General features: G+C 40.4%; 2 protein-coding genes across 2 annotated transcripts; one reads left to right on the top strand and one right to left on the bottom strand.

Moving 5' to 3' along the window:
* Positions 1-8,277: 8,277 nt before the first annotated feature.
* peak3 (PEAK family member 3) lies at positions 8,278-13,298 on the top strand. Its single transcript, XM_036585947.1, has 4 exons — positions 8,278-8,602; positions 9,537-9,691; positions 12,927-13,221; positions 13,289-13,298. Exons 1-4 carry the CDS (start codon positions 8,535-8,537, stop codon positions 13,296-13,298), a joined length of 528 nt encoding a protein of 175 aa, XP_036441840.1. The 5' UTR covers positions 8,278-8,534.
* Positions 13,299-16,976: 3,678 nt separating this feature from the next.
* Positions 16,977-22,132, bottom strand: oaz1a (ornithine decarboxylase antizyme 1a). The gene is given in 6 exon segments (XM_036586423.1): positions 16,977-17,585; positions 17,674-17,759; positions 19,302-19,477; positions 19,942-20,028; positions 20,030-20,087; positions 21,951-22,132. Coding segments are annotated over 6 exon segments (663 nt in total). The 5' UTR covers positions 22,070-22,132; the 3' UTR covers positions 16,977-17,448.
* Positions 22,133-22,834: the final 702 nt, after the last annotated feature.

Genomic DNA, 22,834 nt, shown 5'->3' with positions numbered 1-22,834 from the left:
TCCTGTCGCGTGCGTAAGCGGGAGAGTGGAGGGTGGTGCAGAAGAGGGTATAAAACACGGAGGGGCTTCCCGCGCTCTCAGTCTTATTCTCACTCTTACTACCAGATCATCACAAGCGCGAGCAGAAAACATGAACAAGCCCGTCTCGCGCACTATCAGCGCCGGCTGCTCTCCGCTCAGCCGCTCTGCCGAGAGCGCGCGCGCGCCACCCAGCGGCTTCGAGTTCGTGCGCCGTCACAGTGCTGCCGGACTGCGCGCGCTCGCGTGGACCGCGCCCAGCGCGTTCTCGTGCTCCGTGGGCTCGGAGGGCCGCGAGAGCCGGGACAGCCTGCGGGGTATCGTGGTGACTCCAGACAGCATCCCGCAGTTCACCATCCCCAGGCTGGCGGTGGAGGACGTGAACAGGTGCAAAGAGCGGCAGGACGGAGCCTGGGGCAGCACAGAAGAGCTGACTGGGTCACCTTATCCACATTCACCGTCTTCTTCTCTCTCTTCGTCCGCCTCATCTTCATCTTCGCCCTTCGACTCGTCTCCGGCGCTTGGACGCAAGGCCCACCGGAGCGTCTCGGACCCCGACACCATCAAGAGGACGTATCTGAGGCGTGAGAGCTCCATCCCTTGTCCCCTGATGGAAGGTGAACACTGCCATGATCCCACCACAAGGGCGGCGCTCTCCTTGCCCCACCTGCCCAAAGTCACCACCCCATATGGCTTCATCACCCTCAGCCAGAGTCCTCAGATGGCCAATGAGGAGGAGCTCTTCTTCCAGGCAGGACACCGCCGCTGGGCCAGGGATGAAGAGAGCACACCCCTGAGGAACCCAAACCTGGAGAACAGAAGGAATTCCTCAGGCAAGACTCTCCCCATCTACATCTACGCAAACGCCCCCAAGAAGCAGTCCTCAGCCAAAGGGAACGACACCTGGGAGACCATGGGACATTCAAGATCTTCTCCTTCTACAGCCACACAGACTCCCACTAGCAGACCCAAACGCAGCCTCTGGGGCGTCCTGCGTAAACATCTCACCAGCCAGAAGGACACCAAGTGGGATGGGTCCATCTGAACATACAGCATAAAGAACAATAACCAATACAATACAAGAATGACTATATTTTTGTAATAATGACTTGTTGACTGTGCCTTGTTCATATCACTGTGATACTATAAAGATTTAATTTTACTAAAACTTGCTGTGTGGCCTGAATGTGTTTCTCAGTTCAGTTCAATTCAGTAACTCAGTTAATTAATTCAATAATGCAATTATTATGAGTTTAAGCTTACTCTCTGACTCTTTCTATAACATGGCACCAATAAAAGGCTATTCAAACAGACTGCAGTGACAGGTTTGCCTTAATTTATTTGTGAAGATTGAGAAACTAGGTAAATCCAGTAAATGCATCAATAGATTCAAAGCACTGCTTCAAAGAATGAGATATATACTGCATTATATAAGGTTAAGATGCTAAAACATGAAAAGTATTCTTCTAAATGCCAGCACCAGATATAAAATACACACACACACACACACACACACACACACACACACACACACACAGTATTTAAGTTGCTTATCCTACTGGGTCATGGAGGTTGCTGGAGCCTATGGCTTTATAATACAGTACTATGCAGAAGTCAGAGACATTTCTTTTAAAATTATTTATTTTCAAGAGATGTGTCTAAACATGTTAGATAATTCACTTTTATGAGGAAGGGGAAAATCAAATTAAAATAAGTGAAAAAAGAGACAGGAGTTTCCAAAACCGGAGTTCAAAAAGTTATGAAAAAATAGAGAGAAAATATGATTCCTGGGAACAACGATGCAAGACCTGGTGGACCACCAAAACTACCACCATCAGGTAATCAGTACTTAAAGCTTTCATCTTTGAGAGAGAGGAGATCAAGCTCCACTCTTGATTTAGATCTGAAAAAACACAGGTGTTTCTGTCCATCGTTCCACTGAAGGCAACTCAACACTATGGGTCTAAAAGGATGTGTAGCTGTGTAGAAGCTCTTACTGAGAAAAGGATATTTGCAAATCAAACAAAGAAGCAGTTGGTGTTCTCAGAACAATGAATTGGCCACCCCAGAGTCCAGTACCTCAACATCACTGAATGTGTTTGGGATTCATTGGATCGTGAGAAGCAGAAAATAAAACCAACTTGTAAGACTGAACTTCAGAGGTGTGGGTTTCTTTAAAAAACTGAAAGCAAGTCTACAAAATTGTCTGTCATTGTCAGAGTTGAATTTTCTTTTTTTTACAGTTTACTCACAGCTTTTGTTAAAGAGTGCCTCCTTTTGGTAAACTCTGAAAATTCACAGGTTTATGAGCTGATAAAGACTGTCTGCGTGCACCATTAGACATGTGATAGTGGAGAGGTGGAAGAAGAATGACCTCAGCGAACTTGAGTTTTTCTAATGGGCTTCTTCTTCACAGCAGGAGGAGAAACAGAGAGAAGGCAAAGGCGATGGTGGGGTGCAGAAACTTTGTCACAGACACCAGTAGAGAAAGTGAAGGACGGAGTTTCAGTGAAACCTCAATTATGTGTACAAGTAGGATGATTTAGAACCAGCGAAGTGCTTTATTGTACGCTTTCTTAGGCGTATTGTGTGAGCTCTGAAACACATAGGACAGGTCTGTGTGTCTGTAGACCATGACTGGTTTCTTCTTCGTCCATTAATGAGGCCTGCTTGTGCATCTCATATAAGGCTGCTGACGTGAGCATGCATGCGTGAATCAGGGATGCCCTGTGTTGTGGGGAGCAAGTGAAGGATCTATCCACAAGCCCTTAAAGGCCACTTCATAGCTCATCAGTGCTCTCATCTTGTCCCTTTCTTTTCTTTCTTCTTTTTTTTTTTATTTTGATGCATCATTGAAAGCAGCCTGCTGAATTCATCCAGCTCCCGAGATACGACCCTGCCTACACTTAGGCCAGTATTAAAAAAGCCCAGAGCAAGTGTTCATCTTTTGATCTGCACTCTGTACTTCATATGATGGACATTCAAATGATAATGTTTGTGTCATTATCTAAAAGCCTCGCTGAAATTCAGATAAAACATGCAAAGAGCAAAGCTCACTAATTCAGCTTCTGCACTGGGTACATGTGGTGTTCACTTCATTAGACACTCCCACCAAGTAGGCACACCTTGTAGACATACAAATGGGGTGGCTTATTATATGTGCAGCAACAGATATCACTTAACTGTAAACCTACAAAGAGCACCTATTGTATGTTTCTGATAAAATGGCCAACAAGTGTTGGTACAAGTACATGTAAAAGGATACTGGGCTGACACAAGCCACTACAACAGCTTCAGTGCCCCTTGGCTGGTCCTGTACTGCAGGGATGTAACATTATTTTTCCAAAAGATAAGCCCTTAATTGTTGTTTTGATGACATTGGTCTAAAATGTCACTTCAAAGTCTCCCATAGGTGCTCAACTTGGTTGAGATCCTGTGACTGTGGAGGCCATTGCATATGATTTACATCATTTTCATACTCATCCCTGTGAATGGGGTCACTGCCATCTTGCAAGAGACCGCTCCCATTCGGATAGAAATTATCAAAGGGTAAATATTTCCTTCAAATTTGTATAAGTCATGAGCCTTTCCTGTCCTAAAACAATACAGCCTCCCTGTTTATATAGTTTGGTAACTTTTTCCACTAAATTCCATAAAACTGATCCAAAAAATGTACAGGAATAGTATCAATTTTAGCATTTGGCCTCACTGATTAATATACTGACCACAGAACTTTGAGAGCTTGTGCTGAATGTGTAACTGTTTTCATAAATGTTTACTCCACATGATGAATGGACACACCAAATAACATTTTGACTGTTTCACCGAGTGAAAAATTAACTCAACAAAAAAACAAAAAATGGAAAAGTTAAAGTAAATACATATATGAGAGATATACTCAATATGCATGTTGTCGTTTTAAGCATTTGAACTCTTTTTTAAAAGGCAAAAAATTTAGTCAGACAAAAAAGGTCTGTGTCATGTCCTTCACCCACTGTACCCAGTGTTTGGAAGCAGTACCTAATAAACTGGCAGCTCAGCGTAGGATGCCCTTGTGTGTGCTTGTTAAAGCTATAACAGTAAAGATTTTACATTACACTGCAGGCACTTCAGTCCACAATGACTACACAAGCATGTGTGCATGCAAGACCTACTTACTGCTCTGTATATGATGAACAAAACTCTAAAGAGTTCTTCCACTCTATTGTTCTGCAGATGATTGACCAGTTCTTTGACTATGATGTATCGGTTGAGTCAGACATCAGTGGCAAAGGTTTAGGGCACTAAGGTGTGTGGGAGACAACCGGCCAAGCTGACTCATTCTCTTCTGAACGCTGATAGCCTCTTCAGCACGCAACTAATTACACACATATGCACTCCATCTGCTGAAGAACTCATTGATCCAGTCCTATGACGTGAATCTCACACACTTCAGTAATGTTTGCTTGTAGATGAGCCAGTGTGGGGGTTTCTGTTTGGAGCTAATGAACACTTACACTACTGTTCAAAAGTTTGGAATCACTTGTTATATTAAAAATTGCTTTTTATTAATTATTGCCAATTATTTCTTGGGAAAATACATAATAATTGCTATATATATGTATGTATGTATGGACCATTCTACTCAATTAGTTCAAACTGCCACCCCAATAAACTATTTAAAACAACAATTAAGTAATCAGATCTTAGACATTTACAAGGATTGTTATGATCTATTTAAATCCAAGGAATTAATAGAGATAGTAATACATACTAAATACATACAAATTTATCATTTATACGGTATTTGCAAATAGGAGGTGCATGTCCGAAACCCTAACCCCTAAATTATAACATGTAAAAATAATATTTATATTTTTCCTTTTAAAAATGTTTTTAAATAAATATTTGATTTCTGCCCTGTGATGGACCTGACCAAGGAGTTTCCTGCCTTCCACCCAATGACTGCTGGGATAGGCTCCAGCACCTGGCTTAGATAGTGTGTGTGTGTACTTCTTTGAAAGTTGAAGGACTTTGGTTTATCATGAGTTAATTTTAAATAGAAAAATGTTATACAAACAATTTTAATAAAATAAGCATAATTAAAGTACAGGTTCATTCAAATCAAAAGAATTTTAGTTGTTAGGTTTTACATGCAAGTCAGTTAATAGTCCCAAATGTGTTTTGAATGTCCTGGACGAATTACATGGTTTGTTGTTTTTTAAGCAAAAATAAGTGAACACATCCTTTACAAAAACATTTAGATGTGACATTTGTTAGCACATGATTTCTATTTATTTGCTGAGTTTAACATATTGGGAAAAAAACAGAAAATATAAAATTTGCCATAATTTTTGTACAGGCCATATTTATGTTTTCTCAGCAATTGTGCAGCAGGTCCCCAACGGATAAGTGAGGTGCTAAAGAGGATTTTAATATTTGTTTGTATATTTGTTTTTGTGTTGTTGTTTTTATTTTTGGAACCCCTATATTATGGGCCCCAGTTAAAAATGAATGTCCTCCACACAAAAATTAATTTCAACAAATGAAAAATAACTTGCTTTCTAACATGCTATTGTTATCCCTATTAACACGTCACCCCACACAGTAGCATCTAACACTAACCTAAATGTTTACATAAGACCACGTATTAAAAATGTTAATATAATACCTAAATAATGAATATATTATGCTGCAGATTGTAAAGGATGAAAACAGTTACCACTGATGAAATACATTATGAAAAAGAGGGAGATAAATAGACATCAGGGCTGTCTGTGTTGTGACGATGGCAGCTAACTGGTGAGGTATGTTAAGAAATTTTCTGTGACTTATGGATGTACAATTCACAACTGTGTCAGTATCTGTATGAGGGGCCTAATAAAGATTTTAGGGGTCCTGGTTGCTCTGAGCCCACCTGCGCCGTAGGCACCACTGCGAATGCTTCTCTTGGCACCCCAGTAGTTACAACATGACCAAGAACTTATAAAATGATAAACAATATGCTACAATCATTTATTTTTTAAATTTAGTGAAATTAAGTGAAAGCAAGGCGAGAGATATCGCTGTATACGGAAATATCAAAAGGGCAAACCCAGTCGTCCTCCATGATCAAAACCAAGAAATGTAGAAATGAAGAGAATCGGTGTTCTAACAATCTGACTTTCCAATGAAGCAGTCCCACTGAGCATGCGCATATTATCAGTAGGCTATTGCGTAGAAATGTTTTTAATGTTAATTTAGTACACTCAGATTAATATTACTACTTATGATTTAGACAAGGCAGAAGTCAGCTTCTTATCCGCCAGCTTCCTCAAATTTTCAAATTTTCCCATTCCACCTTAATTGGTGCCTGCATGCCTCAGTGGCCTGAGGCAGCAAAATTTCTCTGCTACACCATTTAAGGTGGAACAGAAGCTGACTTCAGCCTTGTGGATTTAGGCTATCAAAATATCCTTTTATGTAGAGCTCTACCTATAAATATGCGCTACAGGAGGACATTTCATCAAGCTAGCACAATTTGTCAGAAAAAGCTAAAAGGGAAAGCAACAGAATTTGAGCTAAGACCAGAATCAATACTGGCTTGGCTTTTCAGAGGTGGCTAGCTACAGAAAACAGCCAGCCAGATGAAAAATCTGTTACCCTTGTAATGTAATGCAATGTACCCTTGTAACTGTGATGCTGTTTTAGCTGTATAGCTAACACTGGCTAATTGGCTAATATTTGCCAGTTACTTTGTCTTTTTTTGCTTCAGAGTTCATCCTCCATTGTTTGATAAACAAGACTAGCCAGTGGAGGCTCACATAACTAATGGACACGTTCATTAGTCCCAGCTGTTGAATGAATAGTGATGTTACTTAGCTATCGGTTATCTGTGGTGAAGCAGACGCCACTGCAGCCCAACACTATGTTACAAAATGTTCTTCCCCACATTTCGTGCATTTACATAAACGTTGCTAGTTCCCCAAATTTGCAAAAGTTACAAAGTGCAGCTTTAACAAGTCACTGGCTTTGCATTCAGCAGCGCAGGCTCATGCTGCTTCCCGTGTCTCTTGATGGCACTTTGAGCTCGAGGGCAGGCCTCAGGTCACCTCTTACGGCTCTTGCCAGCACCTGGAACATCTTCTGATTGGCAATATTTAAGTATATTAGTCTGTAATAGGTTCAAGCTTATGCATGATGTACAAAGCTGCTATGTAGTGCTTCATATATTTTTTGTGTGCAGGTGGTCTTTATAATTAGGAGCAAACCAGATTTGAATGATAAACTTTTTAGCTGCAGTAAACCCAGAAGATAGCATTCTGCATTCATTGAGTGTAAAAAATTACCATCATTTAGTAAACAAAGTGCTGGGTTTGGGATAAAATTAAGATTTAAAACTATTAGATGTTATGTTTAGAATAGTACCAGGAATCTGCCTTGAGATTTGATCATCACTTTCCAATACGAGGCTTTCTCAGTATTAATCTCTCAATTTTTCTCAATTTTAGAGCTTTTTATTTTTCAGTTGTATTTTTTCCAACATGTTACATACATTTTTAGAAATTTGAACTTTGCTGAAAAATTTTATGTTTACATTTGTTCTCTGTAAGGGGTGTGCCGTCTCAGTGATTTCAGTGTCATGAAAGAAAGAAAGAAGTGCCTTGTTAATGAGAGAGGTCAACAGAGAATAGCTAGACTGGTTTCTCAATATTAATCTTAGCCTTTCTCAATTATAGAGCTTTTTATTTTTCAGTTTTTTTTCAGAGTATGTTACACTCAGCACATTTTTAGAAATTTGAACTTTGCAGAAAAATGCAATGTTTACATTTGTTCTCTGTAAGGGGTGTGTTGACGTATTTTTACTTAGAAAATCAACAAAGCATGACATTTGATCAGCGGTGTTTAAACTTTTGCATAGGACTGTACATGTGTTTCGCTTTTTTTCTGATGCTGAACAAAAGCGATTATCTTGAACTGAAAGTACTTGAAGGTTTTGACTGGAAATGAAATGAACGAAGGGCGGTCTCTGACTTGGCACGGCATAGCAGATAAGATAAAGATATAGAAGATAAGTTGTCTATGTCAGTCATGCAGCTTCTCTTCCTAAATCAGTATGTGCAACCTCTAGTGCCTCAAAAGTCAAATGGACAGACAGCCAGTAGGTTGAAATTACTTAAAAAGCTCTAATTATTATTATTTATTTTTAATAAATATCAGCTATGCAAGCAAAAGTCAGAAGCAGTTCAGCAAGAGTTTTGGAGATGTGTTCCGGGTTTTAGAAGCTTGAGGTTAGAGCAAGGAAGAGACGCTCAGTAAGACACGAGTGTTCCGCTTCCAACCTCAGACAGAGATAAAGTGAGGTAAGAGCAAGAAAGTGAGAGAGAGAGAGAGAGAGAGAGAGAGAGAGAGAGAGAGAGAGAGAGAGAGAGAGAGACTATGAATTGACGCATGAGAAGAATAACCCTACAGGAACTGACATTTGGAGAAGTGAGTACGTTCACACTCAGACATTCTGACGGAGGCTGACAAACCACTCTGGCTAAAAGCTCTCAGAAATGGACTACAGTTTCCAAGGAGCTACAACAGACAGGAAGCCCCCTGCACTGCCCATCAAACAGCGCAGGTAAACTAGCGGCACCTTTAACTCTGTGCTGTCTGATGACCCACATAATAGACGCTATTACATAACTTTGTATATACTACAACACTACTGCAAATCTGCAAATACCATGCACTAAAATAGCTTGCAACTCTGTATGAAAGATGCACTAACATGCTTAGTCATTTCATTAGCATTTGCATGTCTCATTTGCTCTGAACTATGTGAAAAGGATGCACAAATAGGCCGTATCACTATTAATGATCTACCGATTATTTCTGATAATTAGGCCCAACGATAAACATTAACTTAGCAAAACCAACCATAGCTCTTCAAACATTCTGAAATACATATTTATATATAAAAATTCAGAGACCACCCCTTCATTTATTTAATTTCCAGTCAAAATTGCTATTAAGTGCAAGTTATTCATTTTTCAGTCAAATAAAGCAGAAAATTACACTTAAACCTCAACAAATATAACATTTTCTTTCAGTATTCACTGTGTTTAGTCTTTGCCCTTATTACAGCTTCCAGTCTTCTGAATAGAATTGCTTTCAGTTTTTCAAAGAAATCTGCAAGGATGTTTTTCCACACCTCCAAAGTTCAGTTTTAGAAGTTGGTTGCATTTTCTGCTTCTCACAAACCAAGTAAATCCTACAGGAAAGAAAAATCTAATATCTCTGTAGGTTCTCGTAAACAACAATGAGACCAGATAGAAAGATAAAGGAGATGTTTGCTCATAGGTCTCCTGCAGCTGGAGTAATCTTACATGTGTCTTCTCTGAGTTTTACTAGTGTATCTCAAAAAAAATCAGACATTGTGCTCAGATTTGCCAAGATAATGACACTCATTTTCATATCTAATCTTTAGATAGATTTTTTTGAGTCATCATGTTTAATTGAGTATTCATGACAACCCTAACACGTATCAAGCTGAATAACCTGTGCTTGTGCAGGAGTCTTTCCTCCAGTTCAAGTTCTGCTCCAGATCTACAGCTGGAGGGGACCCTGAATGTGCCTGGCTCTTCTCCTCTTTCCTCACCTTTTACTGAGGTGTTTGCTGCCCTGACTGACTGCAACGCTGCCCAGTGCCCAATCCATCACCACTATGGTGAGTAAGTGCATAACAAGGCTAATTTCTTGAAACTGAAACTCGACAGTAATGTAACCTAACTTAGGTGATAAGGACATGACTGTAGTCATAGTTACGTGCTCGAGTTTTGTATGCACCTTTTTTGGTCCTGCTTCTGTTTTCATGAAATGAATAAGGGGAAGTAATATCTGAAACCAAACCTGTGAGCCACCTGACAGCTCAACCGCATTGCATTTTGTGTGCCAAAAAACTGAAAGAGCTGCACAAGTTCTCAGCAAATGTCACAACATACCCTTGCATGGTGTGCTAGATCACAGCTGGGTGATGGCACAGGTGTGAGCCTGTGTTTACATGCATGATATGAGACATCTATATAGGCTGAAGAATACCTGATCTTTAATTAGTAACTTCAGCGTAAAGCGATAGTAACATTCACAGACTACTTTATTAGATATTAAGTACCTTGCATCTCTGAGGCTCACTTTATCAGGTACACTTACCATATTGGGGTATTCTGTAGTTGTTGTATGCAATGGAAAGGGGAGGGGTATTACATTCTGCAGAGAAACAGACTGTAGAGAGTGTATAAAGTGTACCTATAGTATTGTGCAAACGTCAGAAAACGCATTTGCATTATCAACACTCACCAAGCAGTTTATTAGGAACACCTATACAACTTCTCATTCATGCAGTTACCTAATCAGCCAATTGTGTGGCAGCCATGCAGAGCATAAAATCATGCAGATATGAGCCAGCAGCTTCAGGTAATGCTCACATCAACCATCAGAATGGGGGAAAAAATGTTATCTCAGTGATTTTGGTTGTGTCATGATTTGGCTGGTTTGAATATTTCTATAACTGCTGATCTCCTGGGATTTTCATGCATAACAGTCTCTAGAGTTTACTCAAAATAGTGCATTAAAGAAACAATGTGCAGAAAGAAATGCCTTGTTAATGAGAGAGGTCAACAGAGAATGGCTAGACTGGTTTGAGCTGACAGAAAGACAATGATAACTCAGATAACCACTCTATACTTGTGATTGTGGCGAGCAGAAAAGCATCTCAGAATGCACAACATGTCGAACCTTAAGGCGGATGGGCTACAACAGCAGAAGACCACATTGGGTTTCACTTCTGTCAGTCAAGAACAGAAAGCTGAGGCTGTAGTGGGAACAGAATCACCAAAACTGTACAGCAGACGACTGGAAAAAATGCAGTCTGGTCTTATGAATCTTGATTTCTGCTGAGGTACACAGATGGTAGGGTCAGAATTTGGTGCCAACAGCATGAATCCATGGACCCAACCTGCCTTATGTCAACAGTCCAGGCTGGTGGAGGTGGTGTAATGGTGTGGGGAATGTTTTCTTGGCACACTTTGGGCCTGTTAATACAAATCAATCATTGCCTGAATGCCTAAGCCTATTTGAGTATTGTTGCTGACCTTGTACATCCCTTAATGGCCACAATTTACTTATCTTCTAATGGCTAATTCCAGTATGATAATGCACCATATCCCAAGGCAAGAGTCATCTTAAACTGGGCTCGTGAATATGACAATAAGTTCACTGTTCTTCAGTGGCCTTCCCAGTCATCTGAATCTGGGAAGTGGTTGAACGGGAGATTTGCAGCATGAAAGTGCACCTGAAAAATCTGAAGAATCCATGCCACAAAGAATTCAGGCTGCTTTAAGAGCAAAGGGAAGCCCTTCCCAATGTTCGTATAGTGTTGGAATTAGATATAAAACCCACTTTCATAAGGAAGGGGAAAATCAAAAGAAAAAAGGTTATCAAAGACAGAAAATGGGACTCCTAACATCTGGGATCTAATGACCACCAAAACTGTCCCCAAACAGCACTTCTTTCATGTTTTAAAAAAAGAAAAGAAAATCAAAGTTCACTCTCGCTTCAGATCTGAAAAAATACACAGCTGTTTCTGTCAGTCCTTCCACTGTGAGAAGACAACTCTACAGAAAATGCAACCAAGTTGTATGACTCTCTCTCTCTCTCTCTCTCTCTCTCTCTCTCTCTATATATATATATATATATATATATATATATATATATACATATATATATAATTCAAGCTGTGATAAAGATATAAAATTGTCTGTTAAATATACAGGAGTTTTCTGCTTTGCTGAAATGAATTTGTACTTAATGGCTGTTTTAACTAGAAATTAAATGAATGGAGGATGGTCTCTGACTTTTGCATAGAAATGAATGTGGTAAGTAGGTGTACCTAATAAAGTGAACAGTGAGTGTATGTCGCAAACAGCTATAATCTAAAATACTTTGATCCATTTTTACTACACAATGCAGTTTGAGTCAGTTGAGTAAGTGTAGTGGGTAATACCTCTGCCTTCTATGCTGTATACTGAGGTTCATCTCCCCACCTGGGTAAGCACCCTACACTATACCAATACTAGTCTGTGGCATGCGCCCGCCCCCCGAACACCCAGCGGCGACGAACCTCGGCGAAGACAGCAGGAAGGGGAGGGGGGAAAACGTTTCCAGTCCTCCTGGGAGCTGGGACTGGAGGCTTGGGGGGGTGGTGAGAGGGGGGCTCCTGCCCCCACGCACACCGAGGGTTGCCGCTCCGCCAGCAGGCTCCTGACCATCTGTCGGGTCTTCACCTGCTGCTCCTCAGTCTTTTGTCGTTTCTGCTTCCTCCCGCCTTCACTCGCGTGACTGGCGTCCCTCGGCGGAGCTCGGGCTTTGCGCATGCCACAGAGTCCTTGTGCAAGACTCCAAACACTACCTTCACCTTCTTGTGTAAAATTATCAAAACAGAGTCGCTCTGGATAAGAGCGTCTGCCAAATGCTGTAAGGGTTGGGAAAACCCCTTTCTGATGATGCATCTTGAAGGTGGGAGGAAGTTTTGGAAAACTACAAAGACTTTGGGCAGAGACATTTAGGCAGACTGCTTGCATTTTTCCTGTTAGTTGGCGATCGCTGAAGGATACTAAAAATCTAATATTACTGCTAAGAAGCTGAACACCATGTGTTTATTAGCCTCTACATCAGTCAATTTCTTCATGTCAGTGGAGGGATTTCTAGTGGTTGTATGATGCATTTTGTGCAATGCATGCTGGGTATTGTAGTGAAATGGACAAAAACATGCAGGGAATGCAATGCTACGCTACAGAATATTGAATAATATGACAACATATTAAATGCTAGTTTTAGGCCAGAATGTCCCATGTTAGTGTGTATTCCTGAGTATAACCAGTCAGCCTGGTGTGTGTGTTTTTAAGAAACTTCAGGCTATCACCAGGAGAGATTCTTCTCAGACCAAACACCTCCTCCAATTCCCAAGAAGAAGTTGGCACGGACCTTGTCACTGCCCACAGATACTCTGTTCCCCCATGTCCAGAATCCTCGCTGCTTTGAAAGTCCACCTTACATGGCTGAAAACCCACCACTGGACCATTCTGGAGAGCATAAGAAGGAGGATACCCTTAAGGCCTACTGCTTCAACCAGTTAACCTTTGACACCCCTGATCAGCATCTTCCAGGCTTTTTCAGCAGCTTCTGTCACCAGGAGCAAGTGTATGTGGGCATCCAGAATCGTTACCTTGAGTTTGTGAGGAACGCTGTGAAGCACCTGGAGGCACAGGTCCTCCTAGAAGAACTGCAAGCTGAGTGGGTGAGGACAGTCCAACCTCAGGACTTTGTGATATGTGAGAATCCTCAGCCTGAGAAGACGGAGCAAGATGTTTTCTTCGCGGTGCACGTCCCTAAAGTCCCTGAGGGGTTTTTCTCTGCAAAGGTGAGGCAAAACCTACACATCAATGTTGTTTTTCCATTATGAAATGTAGGCCATTACTGTCAGTGCATAGTGGGAATATCAGGAATATCAGGAGCAAACGATAAGTTAAAATCAAGGAAAATATAAGCACAAAGACTTAATATTGTGTGCCAGGCAGCTTGGGGCACAAAAGAAAAGAGGCTTTGTTCTAAACAGACACTTTCCCATACTGTACCCCTAAGCCACAGACAGCACTCACACCCTTATAAGGCAACCCACTGCTCAGAGAACTAAACCTCATTGACCCACACTTCCTTTTTGTCACCAGGTGTTGTGCAAAGGCACTAACGACTTACTATGAGGGTGTGAAAAAGGCTCAAAGTCATCTTATATGCACATTGTATTTATATCGATACTTCTGATGAATATATCTTGAAGTTTGGAGATTTTTTAAAAAACTACAAGCGCTTTTGGGCGAGTACTGGAGGGCAGTCTGTTCGAATTATTTTTTTCCCTCTAGTTGGCCAGTGCAGAAGGAAGGCATATCACATCCAGGATGGTACAGTGTGACAGTGTGGCATTCAAATATTTTTCAAGTGCAAGTGCTCATGGAAGTTGTAGTCAATTAGTTGTAGTCAAGCACAGTCTTTGATAACTGTAGTCCATCAGGTAATTCAAGTTAGAGAATTAATTACATTAAGTGACTAAAACTTCATGTTTTCCTTTTTTTGGATATTCAAACAGTGGTGCCGGGTTGAATAAATAAAAATAAACCTGAATGATTTACTTGATTTTAAATTGATTTTTAGTAACATTTTTGTGACCAGATACTCACTGCTGCAACACAGTAAAGTTGTAAATAAGGTAAATCTGTAGATAATGTAATGTCTTTTCTTTCTAGAATTTCCATGCTGTTGTCGGGCTAAGTAATTTTTTAATTAAGTAATTATTAATTATTAAATATAGTGTTTATTGCAATTTTATGTAATCACTACAACACACTGACAGCCACTGAAGGTTTTCTTTTTACTTCCACTTCCTTACAGTTTGCAAGGAAAACATTAACATAAAGGCTCAAACTATATACATGTATGTGGACACGTGTGGTAATGGGAATTAGGATTTAAAAATATGCCAAAAAACTTTAAAATAGAAAAATGAAGTTTGTTGCTGCAATTAATCTACAAAATAAATTTAAAAATTGTTCCACTTGCTTAGAAGAATACTTTTAAGAAGCATTTTATGTAGTTTTTATCTCATCAATTTTAATTTGTGCTTGCAACTTTTACTTTTGCAACACCAGTGCTACCTGCTCAAAAGGCCTCTACATCAGCGCATTTCTAAATCATTGTTGGGGGGGAATCGCAGTGGCCGTATGAGGTATTTGTATGATGCATGCGAGGTACGGTGACGAAAGAAAACAGAAAAAGGATACAAAATCATAAATGTTGTCAAACCAGTGAGGCTGAGGGATAAAGTGCTGTCAAATAACATATTAATAGCTAGTTTTAGGCCTGAATGCCCCTTTAAATGAATATACCTGTGTCCACTTTAATATTAACTTGTGTAGTCTGAACAAAGTGTTAAAGAATACTCACATGTATCTACATTTTCTCATCTCAGGTACACCGAAAAGATTCTGTATCAATTTGCTCAGTCCCACTGCTGCCTCATCCCAATGTTGAACAAGTGTTGGCCCACTTTTTACCATGCATGGCACAGGAAAAACAACAGCTCTCAAAATTATTAGCTGTAACGAAAGCATCAGAATTATCACATGAGGGCAGTGCTGAGCTAAGCCAGGAATCTGATACCGTCACTAAGGGGGACACAGTCTTATCATTCCTGGAAAGAGGCCATGCAGTCACTATAGTGAGGGATTTTCCCTGGGGAACGCTGGAGGACTTTGTCCAGGAGGGAATTTCTCTGCACCATTCGCAGCCTGATGTGTATGAGAGGCGGCTTTGCCTGCTGATTGTCCAGCTGGCGCTGGGCTTGCAGCATCTAGACAGTCACAATGTCAAGCATGCGGAACTGAGACCACAAAGAATTATGCTGGTGTGGTTGCATACCAAGAACAAGAGGTCAATGGGGAAGGTTGAAGCCGTTGGAGATCTGAAGGAAGTTAAGAAAAGGAATTGGCTTGGAATAAACACAGATTATCCTGAGAGGGAAAGTACTGGCAAGGGTAACATCCTGCATGAGAACAAGAGCATGAAAAGGATTCATACACTGTGGGAGAGGTGGGGCACTCCTCGTGTTGTGATTAGCCACACCAACGTCCAAGCTGAATCTTTTCAAGATGCGCCAACTAATGGGTTCCAACTAGGAACCCTGCTTAAGTTTTGTCTGCACCAGCATATGGACCAAAATACTGAGTACACATCTGGCCTGCTTCGCCTGATCAGCCACCTAACTGGTGAGAATCCAGGCCTTCAAATGGTGGAAATAGTAGGAGTTCTTCAGGCCCTGTTGTGGGGCCCCCGAGCTGGACTCTTTGAGAAGAACCAACCAAACACAACAGTGCTTCACAACTGGCTGACAGTGAAACGCTCGCTGCTGATGTTGAAGCTGGCTGAAAAGGGACTATTCTCAAATCAGAATGATTTGGATTGGGAGGAGTATCTGTGCCTGCAGTATATCGCCCTTGCTGAGCCAGAGACTGTACTTAAGACAACAGCACAGTTGGGCCTGTACAGCAACGTAAGGCTAGTTTAAGAGCAAAGAAAAAACACTGCACAGCCCAAGTGTTTCCAAAAAATGCTAGCAAAGCAGCAAGCACGTAGAAAATGACACCTAGTACTTCTACTTTAGTCTAATTTTCATTTGCTGTCTACCAGGAACAACAGAAAATATAAGCAAAGGTTGTCATAACAGATCAACATTGCGGCTCATACTTCAATACAAAAACATAAGCACCCATTTCATTTTCATCTTACACAAATAAGGCCTGCTTTCTTGAATGTAGAGCAATATGTAAATGTCAGAAACCTAAACTACTAAAACTATTACCATCAGATAAACAGCAGCTTCCATCTTTGCAAGAAGAGAAACCAAGCTCCACTCTTGCTTCAGCTCTGAAAGAACAGTTATTTGTCCATTCTTCCACTGTAAGACGACAACTCAATGCTCTGTCTATAAAAGGACATGTAGCTGCCAAGAAGCTGTACTGAGAAAAAAGAAACACACAAAAAGAGGAAAACTTGAAAATAAGAAGAAGCTGCTGGTATTCTCGGAGCAACGGGCTGTGCACCCCAGAGTTCGCACCTCAACATTGCAGAATGTGTGACTACTTGGACCACAAGCAGTACAAGATGCAAGCAATTTCTAAGACTGAAGTGCTTATACAAAGTGTGGAAAAGCATCCCTACAGACTTACTGCTTACTGGCAACTTTGAGTGGAAATTAAATAAAGGAAGGGTGATCTCATATTTTTAGTACAGACAGTGGGAGACTAAGATTAGGCTTAATCAGTCTCGTCACAGGCTCACACTCTCCGAAGCGTTAATGGGCATAACTCATACAAACATACAAGAAGTAAAACTAAACCACTGCATAGGGTGAGCACATTTATTCTGCACTGTTACAACATGCAGATTCATCCAACTTGGAACATAAAAAATTTGAAGATTCATGCACACATTAATAAAAATCAAAACAAACATGAAAAATCAATATGAAATAGCACTGGAAACAAAACTACTTACATACATTTTTGTTGAATGGGAATTTTAACCATAAATATTACAATCTACAAAGCAATGTGTGGGAACGGGAATAGTAGAACCAGCATTAAACAATTACTTTAGGTGGTGAACCCAATAGACAATGATTTATGGCCTAATGATTGCAGTGAAAATCCTGGTTTGCAAATATCACTGAAATACAGCACAACTTTTAGGGGAACTACTGAAGAATAATTCACAGAAAACAATCAATGCAGTGTGTTGATAATCTTTTAGATTCTTTCAATGATAACGTTGGGGTGAACGAGCACAAAAATCATTGAAGCGTGGTATTAATAAGCATTATTCATCATCGTCGTCGTCCGAGTCTCTTTCGATGCTGTAAGCCATGAAGAAAGCGTCAGGGCGGGATGGGACAAGGGAATGACCAGGCCTCACAATCTCAAAGCCCAGGAAACTGAACGTCCGCAGTAGCGATGCTGAAGGGAGACAGGGAGAAAGCATAAGGTACCAAGCACTGATTCCAAACACTATCAAGACAGACAAAGACCTGAGGAGAGGACTTACCTCTATCATCACGGTTTTTCTGAAAGCAGATAAAAACGTGATCGACCTGAAGCTTCTCTTCTGCAAATTCTAGCAAGAGAGCAAAACTGCAAGACAGGAGCAGAAAAGTCAATTAGTAACAAACATCTCTACACCAAAAGTCAAGGATGAACAAAATCAAGGTGGGACATTTAAGTCTCATACATCCAGCCTTGCAAGCTGTCAGTTTGAATAACTCTGTGGTTTTAAACCATTTGGTCACAAATGACAGCAATAGAGGTAGGCTATTTTTCCTGTATAATTTCCTGTATATACACTTAATTTCCATCATTAAACAATTAACTGAATGCATTCTTGTCTTAATGCATCTTCTTTGTTGAGCATCTTAAATTTTTTTCCTGTTTCCTTTTCAGGAATTAAGTCAGGGATGTCAAGTCTTATCCACAAAAGGCTGGTGTAGCAACAGGTTTCCATCCAACAGAGCAGGAGTTGACCTGATCAGTTGTTGAGGACTGAAACCAACTGATTAATCAAACAGAAATCAGTTGTGCACCTGCCTGGTTGGAATGAAAACCTGCAGCCACAATGACCATTTACAGACACCCCTGAATTAAGGTCACTCTCTGGCCATTTTATTAGAAGTTACAGACTACACTATTTGCAAAAAAGGTTCTAAATACTACCAAAAAGGTTCCATGACTTGACAATAGCATAACCCTCTGTGGTGCTACAATCTAAGTGTGTATTATTGTACATATTGTACTATATTAAAGACGGGAGATTGAGGCACCTGAAGATTTGTTTAGATTTGATTCAAGGTGCCAAAATACTACATTTGATTATGCATCTTGAGTTTTGATTTCAATAGCCAAATTATTTTCTTACCCACATTTTACAGACGTTTGATATCTGAATCAGACATTTAGATTTGACCAATACTTAAAACAATATTTGAGGACATTTGCACATTTGTTGAATCTGGATGTAGTGTACAACAACACCACGACCAACAACATCCTTGCATCCCAATTAACAACCCATGAAATTTTCAATAAGAAATATTTGGTACTGTTAACACAAAAAATCTAATTACATTTTGTACAAGATTTTTCAAGAGAACTTCATAGCTCTTAGAATATAGAGCACCACCCACCCACCCCAATCACCATCAGGAAGGTGTACCTTAAAGTGGCAAAAGAAAATAAGGGTGAGGGGGCAAAAAAATTGGTCCTACATATTGGAAATCAATGTGATTGGCTGATTCTTCTGGCACTCCCTAATTGTTTTGGTAGTTTAACACATCAGACCTTCTTTCCAATTCGTGATGTGCTGACCAATGGTAGAGCTCATTTAGCCGTATCTACCTAGATACCACGGGGGTAAAAAATTATACTTGGACAGTTTTCCTTCGGTCTTTTTGAGAGCTGAACCCTTTCCAACTGAAACAACCAAAAGTTTTATTGTAATACTTGCTAATACAAGCATGATTCTTCTGAATAAAAGATTAACTAAAAGTTAGACACGTATTTAAGTTCTCAGAAATCAGAGGTTCCCCTCTGTCTCCCACATCCTTTAAACGAAAGAGAAAAAGGATGACACTGCCAATTTCAAAACCCAAAGAAGAGTGGTGAAACCAAAAGCTTGCCAACCTGTCCTTGCTGCCTTCAGGAAGGGCTCCAGGGGGAATCTCGATGTAAAGCTTGGCCCCCGTCAGTGCCCCCCTCCATACAAGCGGCTTAGCGTCAGAGCATCGCCGCTCAAAGAGCAAAAATCGTACTCGGCTGTTCAAGGGGGGAGGCTCCTCAAGAACCAGCAACTGAGCATCCTGTTGAATTAAGGGAAAAAGGGGATTCAGCGGCTTATAGGTGCACAAATGCACTCCTGTCCCTTTGGACTGGCTAAATGCTCACTTTCCATGATCAAAGCAAGTAGTACTAAGTAGTGTAAAGTGGATCAGTACAACGGACATGAGGCAACTTGCACAGATTATGTGGATTTCGAAGTTACTTCCCTCAGTCATTTGAGGTTGAACCAGTTTTAAAATGTGCTGAAAGTACCTTAAGAACTTCAGGTCCACTGACTTTCCAAGTATTAAGTAATAATTAACTTATTTTAGTGTACTTTCAGACTTCACAAGTACTGCCATGTTTTTACAGCCTTCCAAGAAGACTCGATTTGGAATTAACATGGATGAGCAACTAAACTCAGCTCCACTGCTGATCAAGGTTATCCATTCTTTATGTAAACCATCAAGCACAGACAGAAAAAGGAAACATGAGAGACACTTACAGAATAAAATAGCTTAGCTGAAAGATTGTGATCCCTCTGATCGTTCCCTCGCCCACCTGGGATCTTCAGTGGTGGGTGAGGGGCATCAGGAACACCACAGAGGCCCTGGACACGGGTTACTGCAACACCGGGGGCACCGGCGGGGGCTGCAGGAAGCAGATGCACATCATGAATGAGAAATAACCATACAATGACTATATAAATATTCAGAATAGTCAGTCAAATTTGTAGAGAATAACACCCCTGGACCAATCTATGTCTATGTCTTCTTGGTGGTGTATTACTTCCTGTGTAGAGTGTCTGAGCACCCCCCCATGCCAAACACACTGACCACAGCACTTCCTTTTTATTAAAAAAAAAAAAACCTAGACCTACTGAAATCAGTAATGGGAAACTCAGCTAATCTTTAAGCTAAGATCAAAAGAGTCCCCACCAAAATCCACAGGAGCTGGCCATAAAATACACTATACATAATACATTTCAGCATATACACTTTCTCGCTACTAAAAAGTTAGAAGGCTCCTACAAGTTACTGGGTGAAATTCAAGGTGCCATTTGTCCCTCCTAACTTGAAAATTAAACATTCATTTATTATTTTCTGACACTAAGAAAACATATATTTAACCATGTATTTAAAAATAAATAAATAAATAAAAATTTACCCATCTCAAAAACAAATTTTTTGTTGAATTTTTGCTGATAAAGGTTTAAATGAGTAACAGGGTTAAAGCAAGTTTTTGTTTTTTTAACCACATAATTAGCAAACACACAAAATGTGGTTAACTAGTATCTATGCTAAAGGTGGAAGACATTAAGGGACTATTTTGCCTCACAACGCCCTACATGTACCCCTCTGCCTAAATAGATTAAAATAAACTGATTAACACGTTTTAGGCCCAAAGCTTATTACAAAACTATTGTAAAACAATATCTCAGAGATCAGGCTGTGTATTCATAACCTGTTTTTGTAATAAGTTTGTGAGGGAGCTTTTAGAAGCATTTAACCTATCAGACGTCTGGTTCCCATCACCACCACCGTGAAGAATTCCGAGTCTTCTCTGCAATGGAGCGTTCCACACCAAACCACTCAGAACGGCTTTGTTTACATCTTGACCATTTAATTACGTGAAACTTTTGAAAAATTGGGAGAGTCTCCCTTTAAGTTATTTATCTGAAACATGCGCACAGATTGTTGTGAAGGACACCTATGTTTAAAATGTCGTTTATCTTTTTTCACACATATCTGTCAATATCAGTGGGACACAAATGGGCCCCCTTTCGTGGAAACACCCCGCTACACTCCTGCGGGTTACAGGTATCTAGATTACTCATAGCTGTTGCGTTAGCTAACTTAATGATCGCAGATCCGCTGATGTGAAATTATTCCAGGAAAGTCGGGTTTCGTTTATAGGACGTGGAGATCACACACGTAACTACAAGGTCTGCGTTAGTCACTGATAGACTGGCGAGAGAGCCAAGAACGGATTTGTTGAGGCCGCTAGCTAGGCTAGCTAACTCGGCTACCAACAAAAAAACAAAAAGAGTTGCGCATATTAATATCTGGGCAGGACGTCTTATAATAAGCCATCGTAATTACTAATATCCACTAACCCTGCGAGCAATGACATTATCTCTAAAACGACTTGTAATATGCTCGGCAGAGCAGGGTAATGTTATATGTTATACGTTAAGTAACTAGCGTTAGCCAACTAGTTGGCTAATATTGGGTAACAGGAGCAGCGCATTAGCTAGCTAGCTATCAACACAACAACTAGCTAGCTACCTAACAGCTAGCTAACGTTACAGCATCCAGAAAACAGAAAGTCAATGTCTATTTAAGCACTAAAGTAAGTATAACAAAATGGTGGCCATTGTTTTCTGTGTCGGGACCCTAGAGCTTATATTTATTATATAAGTCTACTTGCTAGCTGGACAAAGTCCAGGAAGGCTTTATCGAAGACGCAAGGCCGCAAAGCTAGCAAGCTAACCAGATTAAACTCACAACATACCTCTCGATCTCGGGTTTATTACGGGTCATTTCGGCTACTGGCATCTTGGATATATTTCTCTCTTTTTCTCTGACAAAACAGTGGCTATTCAGGATCGTCTGGAGGTTGGATTTAACCATCCGGCCAACGTCAAGGCCCACTGCTCTTCGTCCTTTCTCGGCTGAATATGGTCGCTGTGGAGCTGAAGCAGCAGGATTTATGCTCGGCGGAGGGGAGGATCCACCGGAGCGCCTCCCTTCTGTTACCTGCCACTCACCCATCCTGTGTTAACGTAGTAGAAACACTAAAGTTGGCTGTTATTTTAAATAGAAGCTGAAGTGCACTCTGGTTCTTCAGTAAAGCAAATGGTTGTATTCAGAACCATGAGTTCTATATAGAGCAATTTCATGCTTAAGTGGTTCTTTGCATGGTGACAGTGTTCTTCAGACTTCAGATTGACACAGAATGTGTTGTATATGATTCTATTTAGAACCTTTTTGAAAATGGTTCTATATAATGTCAGCAAGGGTTCTTCAATTGTTACAAGCTTGACTTCCTAACAGTAGAAGAACCCTTTATGGTGCGATATAGAACCATTTTCAAAAAGGTTCTATATAGAACCATGTACAGCGCATTCTCCATCAATTTCGCCGCTCAAAGAGCAAAAATCGTACTCGGCTGTTCAAGGGGGGAGGCTCCTCAAGAACCAGCAACTGAGCATCCTGTTGAATTAATTTGAAGAAGCATTTCACTATGCAATGACCCATTTAAACATGAAATAGTTATATATAGAACTCATGGTTCTAAATAGACCCATGTTGTTCTACACAATGCGGCAGTTATTTACTAAAGAACCCTTGAAGAACCATCTTTTTTAAGAGTGTACAGAGCTACCAAATAACTAA

This window comes from Colossoma macropomum, unplaced genomic scaffold (assembly GCF_904425465.1).
Source record: "Colossoma macropomum unplaced genomic scaffold, Colossoma_macropomum, whole genome shotgun sequence".
Classification (NCBI taxonomy): domain Eukaryota; kingdom Metazoa; phylum Chordata; class Actinopteri; order Characiformes; family Serrasalmidae; genus Colossoma; species Colossoma macropomum.
Note: the sequence above shows the minus strand (reverse complement) of the source record. Positions and strands in the feature narration are given on the sequence as shown.